Source organism: Ailuropoda melanoleuca, chromosome 5 (genome assembly GCF_002007445.2).
Source record: "Ailuropoda melanoleuca isolate Jingjing chromosome 5, ASM200744v2, whole genome shotgun sequence".
In the NCBI taxonomy this organism is placed as follows: Eukaryota; Metazoa; Chordata; class Mammalia; order Carnivora; family Ursidae; genus Ailuropoda; species Ailuropoda melanoleuca.
In genome coordinates, this window is record NC_048222.1 from 60,204,067 (window position 1) to 60,231,464 (window position 27,398).

Below are 27,398 nucleotides of genomic sequence, written 5' to 3' on the forward strand. Positions count from 1 at the left end.
TCAAAATACAGTTAAAAAAAGCAATCAACCAAAAACAAACAAAAGGAACCACCATCTCCACTATAAAAATCAACACACAGGAGTATCTGGCTGGCTCAGTTGGTAGGATATGCACTTTTGATTTTGTGGATATAAATTTGAGCCCCATGTTGGGTACAGAGATTACTTATAATTAAATCTTAAAAACAAAAATCAGGGGCACCTGGGTGGCTCAGTTGGTTAAGCGTCTGCCTTCGGCTCAGGTCGTGATCCTGGGGTCCTGGGATCGAGTTCTGCATCGGGCTCCTTGCTCAGCAGGGAGCCTGCTTCTCCCTCTGCCTGCTGCTCCCCCACTTGTGCACTCTCTGACAAATAGATAAAATCTTATAAAAAAAAAAAAGCCAACATACATAATACTTTCTTCCCAAATTATGATATCTTAATATACTTTTTAGAAATAAGATGAGCTTGAGTTTATCAGGTACAAAGTCTTTTATTTACAGGAAATGACACACACAAACTCTAAAAGTGCGAAGCTACAAACCACAGGGCAAGTCTGTAGTTAAATTAATCCTTGGTCAGGGATATAACATAATTTTTAAATATCCTCTAAGTTAGAAAATCCTTGTTTCTGAAATAAGTTTTCATATAAAGTCAAGTCCTCGTGACTTAAGGATGGCTTTACAGTCTTCAGTGATTTTAGAAAGTGCTCTTGTTTCACTGTGGTTGCTTCTAATCCATTTTCTTGCAGAGCCAGCAAGGCAGCCTATAACAGACAAACAATAGGAAATAATGTACTTTATTATTTTTTTTAACAATTTATGGTAACACTTTATTTTTTTTAACTTTTTAAAAAGATTTCTTTTATTTGAGAGAGAGAGAGAACACAAACAGGGAGGAGGGGCAGAGGGAGAGGGAGAAGCAGGCTCCCGTGCTGAGCGAGGAGCCCAACTTGGGACTCAATCCCAGGACCCCGGGACCATGACCTGAGCCCAAGGCAGCCACTTAACTGAGTAAGCCACCCAGGTGCCCCACAATTTATGGTAATACTTCAAAATCTGAGGGTAAAAACCTCAGCCCCACTTCTTAGAATTCTAATATTCATGACAATTTAAAAAGTTAAATAAGGTGATTAAAAGTTGTCTTAACAGACCATAATTTCTTCTATATTAAACTCTAGCCTTAAATGGGAAGAAAGAATAAGCAAGTTGCAGCAAAATATATACACTGTGAGCCCATTTATATATTTAAAGACAACAGACTATCTTCCTGGCCTCACAGCACTGATCATAAAGGAAAAGATCAAACACATACTCTATGACCCAGCAATTCCTTTGTAGGTACATACATATGTAAAACAGATGTATCTACACATATGTACTAACAGACATGTACAAGATTGTTCATAGCAGCATAATTTATAACAAAAAAGTAGTAACCCAAACGTTCAAGAAAATGGAGGAATAAATGCAGTATATTCATCAACTAGAATATTATGAAGCGATGGAAATGTACAAACTATCACTATATGCAAAACCACAGATGAATTTCACAAACATAATCTTGAGTTAAAGAAGCAAACATAAAAGTATATATGGCCCAAAAGCAGACAAAACTAATCTCCAGTGCTGGAAGTCAGGAGTCTGGTTCTCTTTTGGGAGGGAGACTGGGAAAGCCTCAAGAGAGGCTTCTGGGGCACTGATAATGTTCTTTCTCTTGTTACACAAGTGTGTTCATTTTATGTGAATTCAATGAACTATATCCTTATGATCTGTGCATTTTTCTGAATAGTACATTTAATAAAAGTTTATGGAAAGGGAAATACCTACAAGAACTTCTCTTGCTCTCAAAATTAAGTCTAAATCCCTTACAGTGGCTTCCAAGGACCTGTGTGATCTGGCCACTGTCCAGCTCTTCAGTGTCAAGTTATCTCCCCTTCCAGTCGTCTGCACATTTTGTTCCCTCTGCCTCAACACCAACCCTCCCCACACCCCCTTGAGCCTCGTCAGCTCTCTCATCATCCTTCCAATTTCACTTTATACATGCCCTCTCTCAGAAAGCCTTCTCTGATGCCCCCGGGTCTGGGTCAGTGCCCTTCCCAGGCGCTCCCACAACACCCTAAACCACATATTTTCAACTGCCAATGCAGTATTACAATTCACCTCTCTGCAACCTGCCACAAACCTGTTAAGCTCTGGAAGGGAAGGGAAGGGAAGGGAAGAGGCCATATCTGTCTGTTTCACCTTACACAGTGCTTGGCACATGGGAGTCTTTTAGTAAATGGTTCCAAGTGAATGAAGATCTGAATACATGAAGAAATGATTTCAACCATATGTTCTTTCACTAATTAACTTACTTCTTTGCAAAGGTTTCCAAGATCGGCACCAGAGAAAAAACAGGTTTCTGCTGCTAGGTTTTCTAAGGAAACATCAGGCCCCATTGGCATGTTTTTTGTACAGACTTTCAAAATAGAAAGCCTGCCCTGGAAAAAAAAATTTAAAACAATATGTTTATAATCTTTTAACATTTATGTTTGATACAAAGCTATATTAAAACATTTTAAGTGAGTGTTTCCTGTTATACTACAGAGGAAGTGTATATATGTATTTAATAATCAGGGGACCCTTGGGTGGCTCAGTCATTTAAGCATCTGCCTTCAGCCCAGATCATGATCCTAGGGTCCTGGGATCGAGTCCTGTATCAGGCTCCCTGCTCATCAGGGAACCTGCTTCTCCTTCTCCCTCTGCCTGCTGCTGCTCCTGCTTGTGCTCTGTCAAATGAATAAATAAAATCTTTAAAAAAAAGTTTATATTTATTTAATAATTAAACAATAAGAGTCACTTCTGAAGAGGCAAGGAAGAGTAACTCATCAATGGCTCATATGATAATGATAAAAATAATGACACGATAAACTTTTAATACTTTTACAATAATTCTTTTTTTTTAAGATTGTATTTATTTATTTGAAAGAGAGAGAGAGAGAGCGCATGAGTGGGGAGGAGGGGGAAAAGCTGGCTCCCCACTAAGCAGGGAGCCTAACGTGAGGCTCGATCCCAGGACCTGGGATCATGACCTGAGCCGAAGGCAGATGCTTAACCGACTGAGCCACCCAGGTGCCCCTATAATAATTCTTAAAATAGCCAACTGTAGGTATTTTTCTTTAAGAGGCATGATGAGTCCCTGTTTTGGGTACAAAAAGTGTTATGAAACATGGTTTAAGAAGCAAAAACATGAATTATCTAGACACAATTTAAAAATAGACATTTAAAATTTTTTTTTTTAGGAAGGAAGGAAAAAATTTATTCTTTGTCTTTAACTATTCCCTCCCAGTGGCTGTGGATGTTAAGGGCAAAGATTTACTGGTTCTTTGACAATGGATACATTGTGTAATCTCTCTAATCTCAGACTTTCCCACTATAAAATAAGGATACTGTTGCAAATTATCTCCAAAACGCTTTTAAGACTTTAGGATTCCTCCTTTCTAGTCGTAAAATAATGTTGATTAGACTTAACAAGCTCAGTATTTTGAGGATGTCACAACAGTGAAATAAGGTAACTACTTTACTTTAAGGCTTATGTTTCTCTGGAAAAAGAGTATCCAGCAAAAGCAATCAAAATTATGATTTTATGAAGGGCCACCAGGCAAGAAAGATTGCAGAACGCAGTGTAAGACATACTATGTGCATGCGTATCCAGTTTGGGATCCAATTCTGCTAGGCTCCTTAAAGCTCAAACACTGATGTGTTAAGAATCCACACATAGACTAAACATACAATGATTACCTTTTCATCTGGGGGTGGAATATAAATAATCTTATCTAATCTTCCAGGTCGTAACAAGGCATCATCTAACACATCAGGTCTATTTGTTGCAGCAACAATCATGACACTTCTATTAAAAACTTCCTGGAACTCTGAGGGAAAACACACAACACAAAGTAATGTCAGTAAGCTGTTATTAAATTTTAAAGAAATTATAAATCAGGTCTATTTATTTTTAAATAAATAAGCATATCCTTTTCTTGGAACTGGAATGCTTATGCCTCCTATTCAGACCACCTTTGTGATATCAACATATGCCAAAACAAATTATTAATCAAAGGTACTACTTTGCCTGTGGTGAAGGGACTGGCCAATCCTGAGGGACATCTCTCCATATGAGAACCAATGGAGAGAACAGCAAAGAACACCTACTGAATGCACCTGAGCCCCAAAGAATGATTAGAACCTAAGTGGATGACTTGAAAAGACAGAGCACGTGACTAACAGGTGCAGATGTATGGTTATGAATCACTCTGGCTCTCATGTCCTGCAAGAGAGAGATTTACCTTTGCTTTTTTAAATTTTTCTTTCTAGAGGCAGAAATATGACAACATAAGCTACAGATGTGTAAATATTAGATAAAGACAAGAAATATATAAAAGCAGCCAGGGCAAAGCCTTACACACGCTAAGTATTCAAAATTGTTTGCTGAACTTCCAACAAACAAAAGTCCAGGACCTTTTAGGTGAATTCTACCAAACATTTAAAGAAGAGTCAATACCTATCTCAAACTATTCCAAGAAACAGAAGAGGAAGGAAAGGTTCCAAATTCATTCTACGAGGCTAGCATATCCTGATACCAAAACCAGATAAAGATACCACAAAAAAAGAGAACTAAAGGCCAGTATCTCTGATGAACATAGATACAAAAATCCTCAAGAAAATACTAGCAAACTGAATCCAACAATACATTGAAATAATCATTCACCATGATCAAATGGGATTTATTCTTGGGATGCAAGGGTGGTCAACCAACATGATACGTCAATAAGAGAAAGGACAAGAACCATATAATCATTTCAACAGATGCAGAAAAAGCATTTGACAACATCCTTTCATGATAAAAACCCTCAACAGAGTAGGTTCAGAGGCAACACACCTCAACATAATAGAGGCCATATAAAAAAAAAAAAAAATCCCACAGCTAACATCATACTCAATGGTAAAAAAAACCAACTGAGAGCTTTTTCCCTAAGGTCAGGAACAAAACAAGGATGTCCACTCTCACCACTGTTATTCACCATAGTACTAGAAGTCCTAGCCTCAGCAATCAGACAACATAAAGAAATAAAAGGCGACCGAATCGGCAAGGAAGATGTCAAACTTTCACTATTTGCAGATGAGATGATACTCTCTATAGAAAACCCAAAAGACTCCACCAAAAAACTACCAGAACTGATAAATGAATTCAGTAAGGTCACAGGATACAAAAACAATGTACAGAAATCTGTGGCATTTCTATACATTAATAATAAAGCAACAGAAAGAGAAATTAATAGTCCCATTTACAATTATACCAAAAATAATAAAATATCTAGGAATAAACTTAACCAAGGAGGTGAAAGACCTGTACTGTGAAAACTACAAAACACAGATGAAAGAAACTGAAGATGACCCAAACAAACGGACAGTCCATGCTCATGGATTTGAAGAAAAATATTGTTAAAATGTCCGTGCTACCCAAAGATTTAATGCAATCCATATAAAAATACCAATAGCATTTTTCACAGAACTAGAATAAACAATTCTAAAATTTGTAGGAAAGCACAAAAGACCCTGAATAGCCAAAGCAACCTTGAAAAAGAAAAACAAAGCTGGAGGCATCACAATTCCAGATTTTAAGTTATATTACAAAGCTACAGTCATCAAAAACAGTGTGGTACTGGCAGAAAAGTAGACACATAGATCAACAGAACAGAAAAGAAAGCCCAGAAATAAGCCCACAATTATACAGCCAATGAATCTTTGACAGAGGAGGCAAGAATATGCAATGAGAAAAGATAGTCTCTTCAACAAACGGTGTTGGGAAAACTGGACAGCAACATGCAAAAGAATGAAACTGGACCACTTTCTTTTCTTCTTCTTCTTTTTTTTTAAGATCTATTTATTTATTTGAGAGAGAGAGAGAGAAAGAGAGAGTGTGTGTGACTGGGGAGAGAGAGAGAGGGAGGGGGAGAAGGAAAGAATCTTAAGCAGACTGCCCGCAGAGCTCAGAGCCTGACACAGGGCTTGATCTCACGACCTGGAGACCATGACCTGAGCCAAAATCAAGAGTTGGACACCTAACCGAATGAGCCACCCAGGTACCCTGAAACTAGACCACTTTCTTAAACCAAACACAAAAGTAAACTCAAAATCAATTAAAGACCTAAATGTGAGACCTGAAACCATAAAAATCCTTGAAGAGAGCACAGGCAGTAATTTCTCTGACATTACCCATAACAACATCTTTCTTGTCCCCTGATGCAAGGGAAACAAAAGCAAAAACAAACTATTGGGAGACGATATCAAAATAAAAACCTTCTGCACCACAAAGGATATAATCAATAAAACTAAAAGACAACCTACTGAATGGGAGAAGATATTTACAAATGACATATCCAATAAAGGATTAGTATCCAAAATATATAAAGAACTGATATAACTCAACACGCACACAAATAATCCAATTTAAAAATGGGCAAAAGACATGAACAGACATCTCTCCAAAGACATACAGATGGCCAACAGATACATGTAAAGAAGCTCAGTATCACTCATCATTAGGGAAATGCAAATCAAAACCACAATGAGATATCACCTCACACCTGTCACAATGGCTAAAATCAAAACCACAAAGAACAAGTGTTGGCAAGGCTGTAGAGAGAAAGGAACCCTTGTGCACTGCTGGTGGGAATGCAAACTGGTGCAGCCACCTTGTAGAACAGTATGGAAGTTCCTCAAAAAATTAAAAACAGAACTACTCTGGGGCGCCTGGGTGGCAGAGCGGTTAAGCGTCTGCCTTCGGCTCAGGGCGTGATCCCGGCGTTATGGGATCGAGCCCCACATCAGGCTCTTCCACTATGAGCCTGCTTCTTCCTCTCCCACTCCCCCTGCTTGTGTTCCCTCTCGCTGGCTGTCTCTATCTCTGTCGAATAAATAAAAAAAAATTTTAAAAAAAAAAAAAAAAAAAAAAAAGAACTACTCTATGATCCAGTAATCACACTACTGGGTATTTACCAAAGACTAAGAAAACACTAATTTGAAGGGATATATGCATCCCTAAGTTTACTGCAGCATTATTTACAATAGCCAAATTACGGAAGCAGCCAAGTGTCTCTCAACAGATGAATGGGTAAAGAAAATGTAATGCGTACACACACACACACACACACTCGTTAACTACGCTAGAACTAAAAAAAATTTTTTAATTGAACTGAATAATCATAGTAGTTCCCCAGTTATGTGATCTCTCAAAGTAGTGAGTTCCCTGTATCTGCAAGTATTTTAGCAGAGGCTGAGTGAACACCTGTCAGATACTGTAGAAGGCATTTCTGCATTATGAGAAAACTTGATTAGAAAATCTCCTGGGGGGCGCCTGGGTGGCTCAGTCGTTAGGCGTCTGCCTTTGGCTCAGGGCGTGATCCCAGCATTCTGGGATCGAGCCCCACATCAGGCTCCTCTGCTAGGAGCCTGCTTCTTCCTCTCCTACTCCCCCTGCTTGTGTTCCCTCTCTTGCTGGCTGTCTGTCTCTCTGTCAAATAAATAAATAAAAATCTTTAAAAAAAAAAAAAAATCTCCTGGGTCCCTTCAAATTCTAGTGTCACATGTTCCTAAGGAGCTCTAAGACTCTCCTTCTATGGAATTATTTTTCAAATGGGAAACAAGTAAAAACAAGGAAGGAATAAAAGAAAAATTATCCATTGGTAACTTAAGGATATCAAACTCTATGTAGGAAGAGATTCAGAAAGGGAGGAAGGGACTTCCAAAGTCATTTTAATTTCATTATAACCAAGGAAACCCATTCCTCAAGAAAACTGGAAGTTTTGAATTACTGCGATCATTGGTTATAACAATGTTTTGTTTCATACAAAAATTTTTAGGAAGGGATGAACACTGGTTCTTTAGGGTATAAAAATAAGAATAAGCTCCCTTTTCTATTAGCAATATGTAAAGTTATATTTCTAAGTCTTAAAAGTAAAACTGACATTCATATATATTTGAGATAACTTATTATAAAATTTACCTCCTTCCTAGGCAAATCACAATTGTTAGCAGGTGTGTAGAAATCCAAACAGAGTCAAACTGCAATTATATAATTCTTTCTACGAGATGAGTCCAGCATAGGAAAAGCTAGTGCATATGCACTGTATTTAATGCTCGCCTGGGTTTGTGGTATATTCTGGCTAATAAATACCTCTTTGCTTTTTTTCAGCTCCTTGTATTTACCCTGTTGATCTGATTTACTTCCTCTTCTCTCTGTAGTCTTCAGTCCTACACCATCTAGTTCATTCAGAAGAACAGAAAGAACATGTTCTTGAACACTACATTCTGTTTTGCTGATGGATCGAGAGCCCAAGATTGAATCAATCTCATCCAAAAACACAATTGCTGGAGTATTTGCTCTTGCTTGTCGAAACACCTTTGGTTAGGAAAATAAAATTATCAAAAAGCCACACACTATTTAATATTCCAGTGAATGTATGCTTTCTGCACTACTTCGAATTTTTAAAATATATTAAAAAAAAGATGTTAAATGTCTAAGAATTGGGGTATAAATAAATAGAACAAAAAACAATACAGTATTACATACAGGTTAGAAATCATATTTTCAAAAAGCATTTAATGTATGGAGTTGTAAAAGTGATAATGATTAAAAAATCATGATAAAGATACAAACTACCCTCAATTTTAAAAGAAAAACAAAAAAAATAAAGCAAGTTCACCAAAATGTTAATAGGAGATAGATTACAAAGGATTTCTTGTCTAACACTGTCGTATATTTTCTAAATTTTCTATAAACAAATACATATAATTTTTCTAATTAAAAAAAGGGCCAGTAATATTTTTAATAACTAAGGTTTATCCTTAAAGCATGCCATGAAAATTCAAAAGGACACTTAACTACATGGGGGAAAATAAACAAACAAACCTGAGACAAGACTTTTTCTGAGTCTCCAACAAAAGGAGAAAAGAGATCAGCACCGCTCACAGAAACAAAAGAGCAATGACAGCTTGTGGCCAGCGCCCTCACCAGTGTGGTTTTAGCACATCCAGGGGGACCATACAGGAGAACTCCCTTTGGTAGTGTCAGCCCCATCCGGACAAATTCCCGAGGGAATTTTAGAGGCCACTCAATACTCTGTAAGTACACAAAAAGGGATGTATACAATAAGAGACAGTTAGTATAATGATAAAACATCCAATAATTCAGTAAATTCATTTGTTCACTCAACAATTCTTAGGTATCTGTTATGAGCTGGAAATGCAGACCATTCTCCATGCAGCAACCAGTGATCTTATAACCTAAGTCAGGTCACATCATTTCTTGCTTAAAACCCTTCAATGACTTCCCATCAGAATTAAAATAAAATCCAAATCCTTCCTGCCAGTGATTACAAGGCTTTACATAGCCTACTTCCCAAATACCCCAGTCTGTTCCCATCTCAGGGCCTTTATTTGCTATTCTCTCTTTGTGAACATTCCTTTAAGATCTCTGTGTGGCCATCCCTCATCATTCAGTCTCAGCTCAAATGTCATTTCCTTGGAGAGGTCTTCCCTAACCACTCTAGTTAAAGCAGACCCCTCCCTCCACCTCCCACAGCCAGTCTACACCACTGCCCATCTTTTACTTTGGGAGCACTTACTCATTCACTATCTGAAATTATTATTTTTCCATGTTGGGTTTGTCATTCTGCTCCTGCTAGAATGTAAATAAAGTGGGGCGCCTGGGTGGCACAGCGGTTGAGCGTCTGCCTTCGGCTCAGGGCGTGATCCTGGCATTGTGGGATCGAGCCCCACCGTCAGGCTCCTCTGCTATGAGCCTGCTTCTTCCTCTCCCACTCCCCCTGCTTGTGTTCCCTCTCTCACTGGCTGTCTCTATCTCTGTCAAATAAATAAATAAAAATAAAATCTTAAAAAAAAAAAAAGAATGTAAATAAAGTTCACCTCTAAATAGCCACACCTAGAATGATACCTTCAAAAAGTCGGCACTCCACAATTGTTAACTAAACAGTAAACAAGTCCCCTTTATCTCTGAGCTAGGTGATTTTATTATTGTCATGATTTTACAGATGCAGAAGCTCAGGCTTACAAAAGTAACCTGCCCAGATCTTATTTCTAGTGAGGCAGTGGAGCTCAGGCTGCCGCCAGGCAGTGTCCATCAAGAAGTGCAAACTCTGAACTACTGATGTCTTGCCTTTCTACAAAAAAGGATAAGATCCTGTACCAAGGGAACTCAGAGTTTAGTTGGCAAGACGGACTTGTAAACTAACAATGAGGCCAGCAAAGGGCATTCCCCAGAGAAGGAACAGTACACACAGAGACACACGAAACTCTAATTCATCTCACCAGTAAGCAGGAACAGAGGGGAGAGTAGGGGAAGCAAGGAGCAATAGAGTTGTGCTGCACCTTGAAAGTTTAAGTCAACACTGAGGAAGCGGTATGGAGAATAGACTGGAAAGAAATAAAACCAGAAGAGGGAGACCAGTTAGAAGTCTCTTGTAGGGGCACCTGGGTGGCACAGTGGTTAAGCGTCTGCCTTCGGCTCAGGGCATGATCCCGGCGTAATGGGATCGAGCCCCNTCAGGATCTTCCGCTATGAGCCTGCTTCTTCCTCTCCCACTCCCCCTGCTTGTGTTCCCTCTCTCGCTGGCTGTCTCTATCTCTGTCGAATAAATAAATAAAATCTTTAAAAAAAAAAAAGAAGTCTCTTGTAACGACTCAGACTATAAAAATAATAAAGCCGGATGTGTCACAGGCAGTGGCAATGGTGTTGAAGGGATGGACATGAAACATGAAGTGTAACTCTTTTATGCAGGGACTATGTTCTCCATCCACAGGGGAAGTTACACCTATGTATGACATGACCCATGCATTTAGAAGACGGGTTTTTTTCCTTTCTTTCTTTTTTCTTTTTTTTGGGAAGATTTTATTTATTTATTTTGGAGAGAGAGACAAAGTGCCTGAGCAGGGAGGGGAAGGAGCAGAGAGAGAGGAAGAGGGAGGAAAAGTCTAAAGCAGACTGTGCACTGAGCACAGAACCCAACATGGGTCTCAATCCCACAGGCCTGAGATCATGACCTGAGCTGAAACGAAGCGTCAGACGCTCAACCAACTGAACCACCCAATCGCCCCTAGAAGATGGGTTTCTGACTTAGGACGTGGGTGGCTGGCTGTGCTCACAGAGGTAGGGAAACCAGGTATGGAGGTGGGACTCATTAGCTGAGTTTTGGACATGCTAAGTTTGAGTTCCCTGTAGATCGCCTGGTAGGCAAGAAGCTAAGCAATTCTGATGATCGAAAGAACTATCTGCATTGGATATAAAGATTTTCAAGTTAATAGTTTTCAGGGGACAGCTGAAGCCTGGATAGAAGATCATGTACTCACAAAATCCAACAAGAGGCCTCCAAGGTACCTGAAGCACTAACATTTAAGGTATGGGAAAGGGGTGTTCAGAAAGGCAGGAAAGCTTAACATCTCAAAGCTAAAGAGTGTCTGTAACAGGAAGGTGTGGCTAATCTCTTATGTACTTCGTGAAGATTACATGAGACGATGCATGTAAAAAATTAGGGAATATCATAAATGCACTGATTCATGGACACAAGGATTCTACGATTCAATGCAAAAATAGCTTCTAGAAATAAATAAATAAATAAATAAATAAATAAATAAATAAATAAATAAATAAATAAATAAATGTAGGTATGTATGTATGTATGTGATACTTCTAAATCAGTCTTTTGTATGGGCAGTTACAGAAACCTAGTTCCTTATGGCAGGATCACCTGAAGGTAAATTAACAAAATTAATTGCGAAACTGAAATGCAAGTGAGAGCATCCGGAGAGTCGTGTCCCTCAGCATCCACAGTGAGAACCAGTACCCACCCAGGCCATACTGTGTACTATAATTTTGTGCTTTTACTAGTCCCAGGGCAAACTCCGGCCTACAAACTAAAAATCTGTATTTTACCACCCACAAACTAAGAATCATTTTTACATTTTTAAATGCTTGGGAAAAAAGTCAAAAGAATATTTTGTGATGTGTGAAAATTACGTGGTTTCAGTATCCATAAATAAAGTTCCACCAAAACACAAGTACTGATTGATTACGTATTATCTATGGCTGCTTCCATGCCATGAAGACAGAGATGAGTGGTTGCAATACAGACTGGATGGCCCACAAAGCCTAAATATTTACTCTCTGGCCCTCTACAGAAAAGTCTGCTGACCCCATTCTATGAGATAAAGCCTTTAAAGCAAAAACAAACAAAACAAGGGTGAGGTATTTGATGCCTATAGAAGGCCAGTCAAACCAGGCCTGAAAAGGGCCCCTTGGATTGTGATGTTAGGATGGCATGACTGATGGCAGCAAGAAAGTCTCAGCGAGTGCAATTTGTCTTCACCACAAAAGTGGCACAGTTAAACCCTACCATTCCACTGGCATCAGCGAACTCTCTAGTTCACCTGTTTTAACTTCAGCTTGACATCTTCAAGGCCACCAATCTGCTCCCAGCCAACAGGCTTGATGTCCATCAGTCCAACAATACTTCGAAATGATGAGGGTTGAATCTTTTTAAAAGCTTCGAGGAAGTCGGCTTCATCAACAGCCGGGTTGTCCTTGTTCTGAAGAAGTATGCCCCAAAAAGCAAAATCAGACCAAAAATTACACGGGCCTTTTTTTGTGGTACAGGAGCACAATTATTTTTTTAAAAAACTCTTCTTTTGAATTTATAAATCTATTTTATCATAAAAAATCTCACACACAAGACAAAAGAATTAAATGTCTCCTTCCCCAGCTCTCCCCACTATTCATCTCTAGAGGATGTCAACCATTTCCTGTGTATCCAGCAGTGTTTCATGACAGTCTGGATACATACACCCAGATACATAAGTGGGACCCTACTGTACAAATTAACCTGTACTTTTCTTCACTTACACTAGAAATCTTCTCATATTAATATAGTTCAACCTCACTCTTTCTGACAACTGCAAAAGACACTAGAGTATGAGTGTACCATAGTTTAAATGCATCCTTCTATTGAACATTACGTTGTTTCCAGTCTTTTATCAAAAACAAAGGTACAGCTGAAAATGTTTGTGCACATGTTCAAGTATTTTATATACTATTTCCTCCAAGTAGAAGGCACATTCACGATTGTGACAGGTACTACCACACTGCCCTCAAAGCTGCACTGCTAATATAAAGCTCTTCTTCCCATACCTCTCCAGCACTGGGCATTACCAGACGTAAATTTCTGCCAGTGTGACAGAGGAAATGGTACTCACTATTGTGTGAATTTCTTCAATCAAGAGTGAGGTAGAATATGGAATTAGAAAATCAGCTTTTTTATAATCACATATAATAAAGGCTGTTTGGGGCAAGAATCACCCATGGTTTAATAAGGGAAGAGGAAGTGGGACAAGGAACATGATCTCAAAGGGTATCTTCACAGATTTCTTATTATTTGCAAAGGGAAAAATAGCAGCTACACAGTGGAGAAACTGAACAAAACTCTGTTTGATCACACCAATCAATCACTGATTAGGGACATCACCACTGAGGGGCAGGCAGACATCCTGTGACTTTGCATGTGATACCTTAAGAAGGACATACCATCACTTACGGAGTATTCCAAACCGGCATGTGTAACCTGAATCTGACTATGAAAAAATAGTAGACAAACCCATATTGAGACATTTTATAAAATCACTGACCTGTATCCTTAAAAACTGTCAATGTAAAGTAACTCATTAAAAAGAAAGCTGGGGAGCCTGGGTGGTGTAGTCGGTTAAGCTTCCAACTCTTGGTTTCGGTTCAGGTCATGATCTCAGGGTTGTGAGATCAAGCCCTGTGTTGGGCTCTATGCTGGGCATGGAGCCTGCTTAGGATTCTCTCTCCCCTTCTGCACCCCGCCCGCATGCTTTCTCTCCCTCTTAAAAAAAGAAAAAGCAAAGGGAGAATTGTGGATTAAAAGAAACTAAAAACTAGGGGCACCTGGGTGGCACAGCGGTTAAGCGTCTGCCTTTGGCTCAGGGCATGATCCCGGTGTTCTGGGATCGAGCCCCACATCAGGCTCCTCCGCTGGGGCCCTGCTTCTTCCTCTCCCACTCCCCCTGCTTGTGTTCCCTCTCTCGCTAGCTATCTCTATCTCTGTCGAATGAATAAATAAATAAAATCTTAAAAAAAAAAAAACAAAAAACTAAAAACTAAACACAATGTTATCCCTGAACTAGATCTTGAAATGGAGGGAAAAAAATGCTAAAAAGATCGAGACAACTACCAAAATCAGAGTATGGACTGTAGATCTGATAATGTTTTGTATCCATGTTAAATTTCCTGAATATAATGATTACACATAACCATACTGTGGTCTTATATGGGGACATATTTTTTCTTAGGAAATGGATAATGAATGGGTTATGGTGTATGCAACCCATCTTCAACTGATTCAGAAAAAATATGCAATATGTGTATACATATACATTTAGAGACAGAGAAAAGACACAGAGAGACTGATAAAGCTAATTTGGCAAAATGTTAAAAACTGGTGAATTTGGATGGAGGGTTTAGCAAGATTTCTCTATTTTGCAACTTTCCCTAAACTTTTTAATTATTTCAGAATAAAGAGTTAAAAAAAACTGAAAAAGATTAATTTTTTAAAGATTTATTGTTTGCTTCAGCAGTACATATACTAAGATTTATTTATTTATTTTAGAGAGACGGTGAGAAAGAGAGCATGTGGGAGAGGCAGAGGGAGAGGGAGAGAGAATCTCAAGTAGACTCTGCACTGACCACACCCAAGGAAGGGCTCATCTCACAACCCTGAGATTAGGACCTGAGCTAATAAGAGTCCGACGGGCAACCGACTCCGCTACCCAGGCGCCCCAGAAAGAGATTAATTTTTAAAGAAAGTAAAGGATTTTTCATGTTTACTGGCTATTTGTAATCCTTTTACTGTCTACTTCTTCTTCTTATTTTATTACCCATTTTCTCTTGGATTGTTGGTCTTTCCTTATTGATTTATGAGAATTCTTTCTATATCAAGGTAATTGGTCCTTTTGTCATAGGCCAAAAGTATTTCTCCCAGTCTGCCTCTTGTCCTTTGTTTACTTATTGTTTTGCCATCCCCAAATGGTCAAATTAATAGATCATTTCCTTTCTGACCATTAGGTTTTATGTTATGCTTAGAAAGGCCATGTTTGGGGAGCCTGGGTAGTTGGTTAAGCATAGAACTCTTGTGGCTCAGGTCCTGAAATCAGGGTTGTGAGATCCAGCTCTGTCTTGGGCTCCAAGCTCAGTATGGTGTCTGCTTAAGACTCTCTCTCCCTCTGCCACCCCCCCAACACCACTGCACATTGTCTCTCTCTCTCTCTAAAATAAATAAATCTTAAAAAAAAAGTCATCTTCAGTTTAAGTTTATATTTTAGAGAATCTTTCTTGTAATTCCTTTGATCATTCTAGTGAAGATTTTTTGTTAGAAACTGCTTATATTTATAATATCTGTATTATATTTAAGATTTGCCCTCCTATTAAATTCTGAACGTTGTCAGAAAATTCCCATTTTCTTTTCTTTTCTTTTCTTTTTTTTAAGATTTTATATATTTCAGAGACAGAGAGAGAGCACATGAACGGGGGTGAGGGGCAGAGGGAGAGGGAGAAGCAGACTCCCCACTGAGCAGGGAGCCGAATGTGGGACTCGATCCCGGGATTCCAGGATCATGACCTGAGGTGAAGGCAGATGCTTAACCGACTGAGCCACCCAGGTGCCCCCCAAAATTCCCAGTTTTGACAACGAACTACTTTATCTCATTTATATAAAATTATATATGTGCATATATATGTATAGAGCTATTTTGAACAACATTCCTAAAAATTATAATTTCTGGGAGGTAGATTTTGGGCAATTTTTACTTTTTTTTTTTAAATATTTTATTTATTTGACACAGAGAGACACAGCGAGAGGGGGAACACAAGCAGGGGGAGTGGGAGAGAGAGAAGCAGGCTTCCCACTGAGCAGGGAGCCCAACACAGAGCCCGATCCCAGGACCCCGGGATCATGACCTGAGCTGAAGGCAGACACTTAGAAACTGAGTCACCCAGGCGCCCCAATTTTTACTTTCTTTACAATGTTTTTATCTGATTTAATTTCTCACGAAGAACAATATTAAATAATTTTTTATAATAGCACTTTTTTTTTTTTTTTTTACTACTAGCAGTATTAGATGTTGGGTACCTGAACACTAATTAATTTTTAAGTAACACCAACTAAGATCACTTATACGTACATTATTTCACTTTACTGTCATAACCCTTCCAGGCAGATAAAATTCTTTTCCCTCTGTGTATATATGTGTATGTATTAAACTATATTTCTAATCCTTTAATAAGAGACTTCACAAAAAGCTGAACAAATTTTAACACATCCCTTGTTTGCCCTGGTAGCGGCCCCAGCCCCTCAGCTGCCTGAAGGGCAAAGAAGAAAAAGACGAAGCCAGTACCTTCCAAGGTGCCTGTCCCTTCTTCCTTTTTGCCTTTCTTCCTTCCACTTCCCCTGGTTGTTTATGAACTCAGTCATCACTTGTGGTCACTATGCCTGGACAGGCCCCTCCTGAAGTAGCAGCTGGCTGGTCCACCTAAGCCAGGGGGCTTAAGGTCAAACCTGGAACCTCAAAGCAGAGGGAATACTAAATGTAAATCTCCCTTCCCAGCCCCTGGTACTCTCCTCCTCCCTTCCTAAGGCATAGAGTCTCACACCTCTACCCATGAAAAGTGTCATTCAGTGTTCAAGCAGCTTTGGTTCTCAACTCAGAAGAAAACTTACAAGTTCACCTAACTCCTTCCCCACCTTCAGTGTACGTGTAAAAATAAATGGAAATGAGGAAGGATGTAAATTATATAGGTAAAAAGGTTTTTAAAAGTTTGGATGATAAATCATCCTCTTATAATTTAAACAAACTCAAATTAGTTTTTAAAAATTACAAGATCAAAGAAAGGACAATGTTAATGTTATAATAGTTACAACAGAGATTGCAAACTTCATCTCAGAATCCTCAAGGTACTGAAATTAATTTTTTTCTGAAAGGGTTTAGAGATTAAGGATTACAATTACTTATTACATACAAAGTGAAGAGATTTTCCAATGTGTTTTCAATGGTGTTGAAAACTATTTTCAATAGTGTTGAAAACTATTATATTTAAGCTAACATCCTAAATATTTTTAAGAAAGGTAGTCATGAATCAAAGATTTCAATCTCAAAGACAAATTTAAAGATTTTATTTACTTATTTGAGAGATAGAGACAGAGATAGCGAGAAAGAGTATGAGTGGGGAGGAGAGGGAAGACCAGACTCCCCGCTGAGCAAGGAGACGGATGCGGGGCTCGATCTCAGGACCCTGGGATCATGACCTGACCCAAAGGCAGACACTTAACTGACTGAGCCACGTAGGCACCCCTCAAAGACAAACTTAAATAAAAATTCCAGCCCAATCTTCTTCTGGTTAGAAAAGGTTATCTTCTCCACAAAATATTTATTTATTAATAAGAAAGGAAAAAACAGATGCAATGAGAACAGAGTATTTCTGGGGTGCCTGGGTGGCGCAGTCGTTAAGCGTCTGCCTTCGGCTCAGGGCGTGATCCCAGGGTTCTGGGATCGAGCCCCACATCAGGCTCCTCCCCTGGGAGCCTGCTTCTTCCTCTCCCACTCCCCCTGCTTGTGTTCCCTCTCTCGCTAGTTGTCTCTGAAATAAATAAATAAAATCTTAAAAAAAAAAAAAAAAAGACTCAATGTTCTAAAAAAAAACCAAAAAACAGTATTTCTGTGATCCTCCTGTCCCAAATGCAAAAGCTGAATCAAATCATGAGGAAACATCAGTCAAACCAAAACTAAGGAATAGTCTACAGAATAAATGACCAGTAGTCTTAAAAAGTTAGCCATACACCTGGGTGACTCAGCCAGTTAAGCAACCAACTCTTGGTTTCAGCTCAGGTCATGATCTCAAGGTTGTGGGATCCAGCCTCATGTCAGTCTCCACACTCAGCATGGAGTCTGCTTGTCCCTCTCCTTTTGTTCCTCCCCCAGCTCGCACGATCTCTCTCTCAAATAAATAAATAAATAAAATCTTTTTAAAAAATTAAAAATTAAAATTAAAAAGGTAGCCGTAGAAAAGACTAAAGAATGGTTGTAGATAAAGAATACTGGGGCGCCTGGGTGGCTCAGTTAATTAAGTGACTGTCCAACTCTTGGTTTCAGCTCAGGTCATGATCTCAGGGTCCTGGGATTGAGCCTTGCGTCAGACTCCAGGGAATCTGCTTGAGATTCTCTCTCCTTCTCCCTCTGCCCCTCCTGTTCATGCTGTCTCTCTCTCTCTAAAATAAATAAAATATTTTTAAAAAGAAGAACAATAAGGGGCGCCTGGGTAGCGCAGTCGTTAAGCGTCTGCCTTTGGCTCAGGGCGTGATCCCAGCATTCCGGGATCGAGTTCCACATCAGGCTCCTCCGCTGGGAGCCTGCTTCTTCCTCACCCACTCCCCTGCTGTGTTCCCTCTCTCGCTGGCTGTCTCTCTGTCACATAAATAAATAAAATCTTTAAAAAAAAAAAAAAAAGAAGAACAATAAGAAATCATGATAACTAAATGCAATGTGTAATCTTGGATTATTACTTTTTTACTTTTAAAATTTCTGCTATAAAGGAAATTAGTGGGACAGACAGTGAAATCTGGATAAGGTCTATAGATATTGGGTAAAAGCATCGTGTCTGTTAATTTCCTTGATAATTGTCCTGTGGTTGAAGTCTTTGTTTTAGAAAATATACACTTAAGATTTTAAGACTAAAGGGCCATCATGGCTGCAATATATTCTCAAATGTTTCACAAAAAAAATATATATGTAAGAAGAGAACTATATCTATATGTAGATATATATAAAAACACAGATGAAGAGAGAGAAAGTAAAACTGGTAAAAAGCTACATTCGGAGAATCTGGGTAAAGTAAATACAGAAATTCTTTGTAGTATTTTTGCAACTTTTCTCTAAGTCTGAAATTGCTTCAAAATAAAGAAAAATTAAAAAGAAATATGTCTGACTGTTCTGGAGCCACACTGCCTTTTTCCTGGCTGCTCTGGGCTTTGGCACTAGGGAGTTACTATGGGAATGAGGGAACATGCCCTGGTAGACCTGGGAGCCCTCTGTCCCCACTTCAGTCATGTGCTAGTCCCAGGGAGATGAGATGTAAAAATATTTGTAAGTAATAGCTGTGGAAGGTATCAAAAGTTCCAAGAAAAAGTACTTACCACTTGTTTAATCCCTAAATTCGTTTGTTATGAGAATGAAAAGATCAATATACAGGGTCATACATCAATACTCCTACCTTCTCACTATGAAGGAGAGCATGCAGGGCAGCCTCCCTGCAAAGTGCAGTCAGGTCTGCACCAACATAGCCAACTGTCATTTCTGCAAGGAGGCTCAAATCGACTTGGCTGGAGATGGGCATCTTTGAGGTAATCACTTGGAGTATTGCCTTTCTTTGTTTAAGCGTGGGTGTCCCAATGACAACCTATATGCAAAGCAAATAAAGAAAAATTAAAGTTTCCACAGTTCAAAATATTATGTAGTATTTTTATCCTCTCAAATGTATATAACTTAGTGAACAAATCTGGAAGCAGAACTATGTACTCTTAAACATACCATAGATTCTGAATATATTAAAATCCTAATCTTCCAGAGGAGTAACAATGGCTAGATAGTTGCACAAGGAAAATTACATACAGATCTTCCTCAACTTAAGATGGGGTTACATCCCAATAAATCCATAAATTGGAATTATAGTAAGTGGATAATGCATTTAATATACCTAAGCTACTAAATATCACAGCTTAGCCTAGCCAACTTAAATGTGCTCAGAGCATTTACATTAACCTGTTTGGGCAAAATCATCTAGCACAAAGTCTACTTTATAATAAAGTTTTGAATATTTCATAAAATTTATTGAATACTGTATTGAAACTGAAAAACAGAATGTTTGCATGGGTATAAAATGGTGGTCAATGTTGACTGTTTGCCCTCATGATCTTGTGGCTGTCCAGCACCATAAGTGGGCAACTCACTGCATATCACTGGCCTGGCAAATGATCAAAATTAAAAATTCAGAATGCTTTCTACTGAATGCGTATAGCTTTCAGACCATCGTAAAGTTGAAAAACCATTAATTTGAACCATTGTAAATTGGGCAAGTTCTGTAAGCCAGGGATGCAACAGTAAACCAGATAGTCTAGGTCCCTGCTCTTAAGGATTTTAGTCAAGAGACAAGTACTAGGTGGTGCAAAAAAGAAATCTGCTCAAGTTCTGCACAGATTAAGCTAAAAGTGTGCAATTATCATCTATCTCTTTAGAAATCGCTATTCAAACTATTTAATCAGGAATCAATTTGGGGGGCGGCTGGGTGGCTCAGTCCTTAAGCATCTGCCTTCCGCTTAAAGTGTGATCCCAGAGTCCTGGGATCAAGACCCACATCAGGCTCTTCTGCTGGGAGTGTGCTTCTTCCTCTCCCACTCCCCCTGCTTGTGTTCCCTCTCTCATTGGCTGTCTCTCTGTCAAATAAATAAATAAAATCTTTAAAAAAAGAAAAAAAAGAATCAATTTGGGACTAAAGCTTATAAAATAGAGGCCAGCTTTGAATACTCAATCTTCCTGGCAACTCGGAGCAATTGTGGTTATTTCTCACTCGTGGGACAGGATGCTGGTGTCCTGACAAGGAATGAATAAACCCAGAAGAGTTAATGCCTGGTTTGATTTAGTTCTTTCCTGCCTTCTCCCTTTTTATTTCAACAAACTTATTTCTTGAGGTTATCCTACTTTAAATAAATTTATTCCAAATCCACAAGAGTTTAATATGCTTACAGCTGACCTAGTTCCCTTAAAAACATTGCCAATTGTACTCATCTTCACGACCTGCACAACAAAATTATTCCCTAAAGGCCACCTTGCTTCTCGGAACAATTCGACTCTGGGGTAAAACAGGTCCCGTCTCACGTATCACGAGAGCAGAGAACGTTTTCTGCATTACAAAAAGCCCCACTCCAGCCTGACTGCCAAACCTAAGCGGCAAAGCCCTCAGGGCAGCCAACCGAAGCCTGAAGAGGCCTTGGTTCCAAGGACAAGGGAATGACAGCCCAGTCTCAGTTACCTCTCGGTCAAATCTCCCCGGTCGGCGCAGCGCTGGGTCTAGGGCGTCCGGCCGGTTGGTGGACGCCACAACCACCACCTCGCGGTCCCCACTGATGCCGTCCAGCAGCGTCAACACCTGGGCCACCACGCGGCTCTCGGGGGCTCGGTGTGGGCCGCCCCGCCGGGGACACAGGGCGTCCACCTCGTCCAGGAAGAGGAGGGTGGGTCTGCGGCTGGCCAGCTCCCGCGCGCGCTGGAAGACCTGCCTCACGTTCTCCTCGGTCTCCCCGGGCCGCGCGCCCTGGAGTGCGGGGGCGCTCACTGCCAGCAGCTCCGCGCCGGCTTCCCGGACCACCGCCCGCACCAGCTGAGTCTTGCCCACTCCGGGGGGACCCACCAGGAGCACCCCGCGAGGCACTGCTAGCCCCAGGGCCGCCAAGGTGCGAGGGTAGCGGAGAGGAAGGCTGAGGAGCTCCCGCAGCGAGTCGGCCGCCTCCGAAAGGCCCCCCAAGGGCACCTCCGGCGGCGGCGGCTTCGCTTCCGACGGAGGCACCCCGCTAAGACAGATGCGGGTTCGAGGGGTGACCAGGCCGGCCGGATCCGGGTTAGGCGCCCCGCTAACGACGTGTAGCGCGGCCACGGGGCCGGGGGCCCCCGGTGGAGCGGCCACCACGTGGCCCCGGGAGACCCGTCGGTTCCTCAGAAGCTCCTGGGCCGCCTCCAGCACCGCGGCTGGATTCATGGCACCGGGTGCGCCTACTCCCTCCCGCAACACCGGCCACACGGTGAGGAGCCGCAGGGACGGGCAAGGCACTAGGCGGAGGCTGCTTAAGCTGAGACTCCCCCGGAACCCTGAAGCCCCCACAGCCGTCCCGGGACTCGCACACTGCGGATCCAGTTGCACAAAGCCATCTGCTCCGTCCCGCCGCAGCCAGGCAGTGCAGAGACAGGAGCCGCCGTCAGGCAGAGAGATCTTCACCGCCGAGCCCAAGTGTGCGCCCAAGGTGCGGAAGGCGGCTGGGCCCAGGCGACAGCGCTGGGTCCCGCGGTCCCTAGGGTCTAAGGGTAGCACCTTTAAGAGCGGCTCTTGGGGAAAGGAACCTGACTCCGGAGCCATTGCACACAGAAAAGCCCGAACCGAGGAAAGCCGGGCAGGAACTCCACCAGGGCCGGAAAAACGGGTACACCGCGCTCCTCGGCCGGAAGCAGGTGACGCGCATGCGCCAGAGATGACTGGTGCTAGTCCAGGAGTGGAGGCTGAAAGGGCCAATCCGGAAGTTAGGTGATGCTCTGGCGGTTGGTGGGGTGTCGGATTTGATGAAACCCAGCGGCCCATTCCAGAGCTGTATGGAAAGGGCCTTAGTTACGGGTGTCTGGGAGTCCTCATAAACTAGCTTCAAGAGGTTATTAAGCGTATACATAGGTCCCCCTGGCTCTCAGACTCGAGCATCACCACCAGCGCTTTGTGAACCTCCGCTGTCTCTATGGGCACAATATGTTGGAGTGTTGTGGTGCTAATACCTAAGGTGACTTAGAATAGCTGAGAAATACAGCCTTGGCGTCTCTGATGGATCTGGGTTCTAACGCGTTCAGAAGGTCCAGGCATGCCTTTCCCATAGCAAAGCACCAGCATTGCCAAGAAAAAAGCACAGTGTAGCGTTTTCAATCCCTGGGAGAGAGAAAAGAAGGAAAACCAGGCAATCTGACGTTTGGTGGACCACCAATATGTTCTGCTCAGATTCTTTATTCCTGTAGGGGCCAAGGGCAGGCGGGCCCAACTGTACAACAATGGCATAGTGATTAAATTGAAGCTACCTGGGGAACAACTGGTTCAAGGGCACTCAGACTCTGCCCCGTCCCCAGAAAGCAAGAAAGAAACGTCCCATGTGAAAGGTACCCTCTCTGTACTAAGAAGTAAGAAGACATCCTTGTCACCAGAGATAGGAACTTTAAAGCTGAGGAAGCTGTAGGAACAAACCTTGTGACTTTTTTTTTTTTTTAACTAATCTACTACCTCAGCCCGAATTCCACTTTGGATTCCTTACTAATTTAAGCTCCCAAACATCTATTTTATTTTATCCTGTCAATTCCTCACTAATCTATTGTCTTTTTGTCTACAAAGCATAAAAACTGCCTGTCTTGGTCATTTCTTTGGTCTCAATTTCATTATTGGTCCTCTGAGCACATAATAATAAGACTTTGGGTTTTTCCCCCTATTAATTTGTCTTGTGTAAATTTAATTCTTACTCCAGCTGAGAGCCCTTGAAGGACAGAGAGAGGCTGTTTCCTTCCCTACCACTTCTCTATATGTTCTTTGACAACTTAATCATAACCTCTTCTATTCATGTGATAAGTGCTTATTGCCTATTTGGTGCACAGCAGGACGAAGACCTGTATTAGAGTCGATGCCTGTCTACAGTATTGAGAATACTGCCTGCTATTCTCTTTCCACCTTTCTTCTCCCTTCCCCACAGGGGATTACCCTTTTCAACTTAGAAAAATTTGTGAATTTATTTTAATTCCAGTATAGTTAGCATACAGTGTTATATTGGTTTCAGATGTACAATATAGTGATTCAACAATTCTGTATATTCCTCAGTGCGCACCAAGATAAATGTACTCTTAGTCCCCCCTTACCTATTTCACCTATCCCCTCACCCACCTCCCCTCTGGTGACCATCTGTTTGTTCTCTGTAGTTAAGAGTTTGTATTTTGGGTTTGTCTCTTTTCCCCCCCTTTGTTCATTTGTTTCTTAAATCCCACATATGAGTGAAATCATAAGGTATCTGTCTTTCTCTGACTGGTTTATTTTGCTTAGCATTATACTGTCTAGCTCCATCCATGTTGTTGCAAATGTCAGGATTTTATTCTTTTTTGTGGCTGAATAATATTCCATTGTATATATACACCACATCTTCGTTATCTATTCATCTATCGATGGACACTTGGGCTGCTTCCATAATTTGGCTATTGTAAATAATGCTGCATTGTTTACAATAATGTATATATCCTTTCAAATTAGTGTTTTCATATTCTTTGGGTAAATACCCAGTAGTTTGATTACTGAATCTTAGGGTAGTTTTATTTTTAATTTTTTGAGGAACCTCCATACTGCTTTACACAGTGGCTGAACCAGTTTGCATTCCCACCAACAGTGCATGAGGGTTCCTTTTTCTCCACATCCTTGCTAACGCTTGTTTCTTGTGTTTTTGATTTTAGCCATTCTGTCAGGTGTAAGGTGGTATCTCATTGTGGTTTTGATTTGCATTTCCCTGATGATGAGTGATACTGAGCATCTTTTCATGTGTCCATCTGTATGTCTTCTTTGGAGAAATGTCTGTTCATGTCTTCTGCCCATTTTTAAATTGGATTATTTGGGTTTTTTTGTGTGTGTTGAGTTGTGTAAGTTCTTTATATATTTTGGATACTAACCCTTTATTGGATATGTTACTTGCAAATATTTTCTCCCATTCAGTTGGTTGTCTTTGATTGATTGTTTCCTTTGCTGTGCAGAAACTTTTTATTTTGATGTAGTCCAAATAGTTTATTTTCGCTTTTATTTCCCTTGCCTCAGAAGACATATCTAGGAAGATGCTGTTATGGCTGATGTCAGAGAAATTACAAGGATTTTTATGGTTTTGGGTCTCACATGTAAGTCCTTAATCCATTTTGAGTTTATTTTTGTGTATGGTTTAAGAAAGTGGTCCAGTTTTCCCAACACCATTTGTTGAAGAGACCTTTTCCCATTGAATATTCTTGCTTCCTTTGTCTTTGATTAATTAACCATATAATTGTGAATTTGTTTCTGGGCTTTCTATTCTGTTCTGTTGATCTATGTGTCTATTTGTGTGCCAGTCCCATACTGTTTTGATTACAACAGCTTTGTAATGTTACTTGAAGTCTGGAATTGTGATACCTCCAGCTTTGTTTTTCTCTTTAAAGGTTGCTTTGGCTACTCAGGGTCTTTTGTGGTTCCACACAAATTTTAGGATTGTTTGTTCTAGTTCTGTGAAAAAAATTGCGGCTGGTATTTTGATAGCAATTGCATTAAATCTGTAGGTTGCTTTGAGTAGTATAGACGTTTTAACAATATTTGTTCTAGAGGATTACTCTTCCTCTGTATCAGCTGGAATATATTTCCTGTCCTTTTAAATTCTGCTCAGCAAAAAGGGTTCCAGACCTTCAAAATCAAGAAAATATGCCTTGTTTTTATCTTAACGCACATCTCTGTACCTCTGTTTTTCCCACTTCACTGCAACCCAAATTTATGTGATTACAAAATTGAGATTGCAGACAGAGTGCTTAAATCACTGGGGGCTGGTGGATTTCTTTCTGCTTATGCAGATAATCTATTGTGAACTCTTTACCAATGTCTTCTCAATAAAAAATATTGTGAGATCTGGGATCTTAAGACCAATACCAGTTCCTCTTACTCCAACCTTGGGGCACACACTATGACTGACCTGTGGATTCCACGTTCACTGCATCTGGTTTCTACTGTATGTTTCCAGCTCCAGTGCTGGAACATCTTAAAAGAAACCAGGAAATAGCCTAGTAAGGGGAGGTTTTGACCTGGGTAAGTCACCCATTACATACCATTTTCTTCTTTCTCTCAATCTTATTGCCTTCTTTTTTTTTTAAGTAATTTTATTTATTTTTGAGAGAGAGAGAAGAAGCATGAGCAGGGGGAGCGGCAGGCAGAGAGAGAAACAGGCTCCCCGCTGAGCAGGGAGCCCCATGTGGGACTGGATCCCAGGTCCCTGGGATCATGACCCAAGCCCAAGGCAGAACTCAACCGACTGAGCCACCCAGGTACCCCTCTTACTGCCTTCTGTTCTCTTTGGAGAAAAAAAGACTCCAAACTCAGACTTTTCAAGCGAAGTTTTATATTTTCTGAAATAAAAAGCCACTATTTTTACTAACCCCTGAAGGTGTGAATAAAATGCCCATCGAGTTATTCTATCGCACTGCCTATACATCACAGATGTTCTTTTATTCTGGTCCCAAGAAGTTTTGAGGATCAAAAAAAAGGGGGTAGCAGAAAGAAGACCTAATGAGGACATGAGAACTGTCTTAAATATGTGAAGGGTTGTCATATAAAAGAGTTGGTAGATTTATGTATATCTACAGTGCAGAACTAGCCACTAAGGGAAAGATTAATGGAATAAACATAAGAGTCTCTCCTTGTATTTTGAGTGTGGTTATGTGGAAGAGGTAGGAGACTTTTTATAAGATATAGCTAAGGGGCATAACCAAATCCAACATAAATCAAATTAAATCAATCTTAGAGTTTTCTGCATTTGATGTGAAGGAAACTACATGATGCTTTGGGCTCCCTGACCTTGTAGGACCCATATACCCAGGAAATATTTTTTTCACCCTCTCTCTAAAAGGTTTGGTTCTTACCTTAGCTTGCAAACAAAAGCAACCAGGAATTCTGTTTCTGGGCCTTTGGCCCTTATCCACACACTCTCAGCAGAACTATAACTAGATTTTCCAGTCAGCCTGTGAAATCCACTGCGTCCCATTAGGTCAAACCATTCGCAACACTATTATTTCAACTATCTTAATGCCCACATTTATTCTACCAATGATAAATGACAATAGTCTTTTAATGATCAATGATGTAGTCTTCTCCTTGTGGAAAACCATTTTAACAGTTGTGTGGTTCTTTTATTTATTTGTTTTTAAAGATTTATTTATTTATTTTACGGGGAGGTGGTGGTGGCAGGGGCAGAGGGAGAGGATCTCAAGCCGACTCCACACTGAGCATGGAGTCCGACGCGGGGCTTAATCCCATGACCCTGAGATCATGACCTGAGCCGAAAACAAGAGTCAGCCGCTCAACCAACTGAGCCACCCAGGCTCCCCTTATTTGTTTTTAATATGACCCCAAATTTGGTAATTCTATGAACTGGAGTACTAATTAAAGTGACAAAAGGTTAGGCCACTAGAGGGAGTCCAAAACCAAATAAGCCGGAAGGCTACAGGATTGTTGATACTGAAGTATTCTCATCTGTAGCTTCTATTAGATTTCCCAAGATTCACACCAGGTGTGTGAAATGGTCTGTTGTCTATACAGTTGCTTATTTTCACATAATTTCTACATGCCTCAGGCCATATAGAACTCACTTTCCAATTTAAAATTTAATTGCTGTATTAAATATCAAAATGACACTCTCCCCAATCCAAATTTACTGGTGCATCAAAATCCAAACAAAATGAATTTATCTT

At 40.5% G+C, this 27,398-nt stretch overlaps 1 protein-coding gene across 2 annotated transcripts; it reads right to left on the bottom strand.

Moving 5' to 3' along the window:
• Positions 1–437: 437 nt before the first annotated feature.
• Positions 438–22,431, bottom strand: SPATA5L1 (spermatogenesis associated 5 like 1). Of its 2 annotated transcripts, XM_002927900.4 has the most exons (8): positions 21,184–22,426; positions 19,369–19,554; positions 12,465–12,623; positions 8,932–9,141; positions 8,229–8,421; positions 3,762–3,892; positions 2,336–2,461; positions 438–745 (listed from the first exon to the last, which is right to left on the bottom strand). In XM_002927900.4, exons 1-8 carry the CDS (start codon positions 22,279–22,281, stop codon positions 578–580), a joined length of 2,271 nt encoding a protein of 756 aa, XP_002927946.3. In that variant the 5' UTR covers positions 22,282–22,426; the 3' UTR covers positions 438–577. The 2 variants fall into 2 exon arrangements, 1 of the variants encoding a protein (XP_002927946.3); XR_004625667.1 differs by lacking the exon at positions 438–745 and having other exon boundaries at positions 8,197–8,421; positions 21,184–22,431.
• Positions 22,432–27,398: the final 4,967 nt, after the last annotated feature.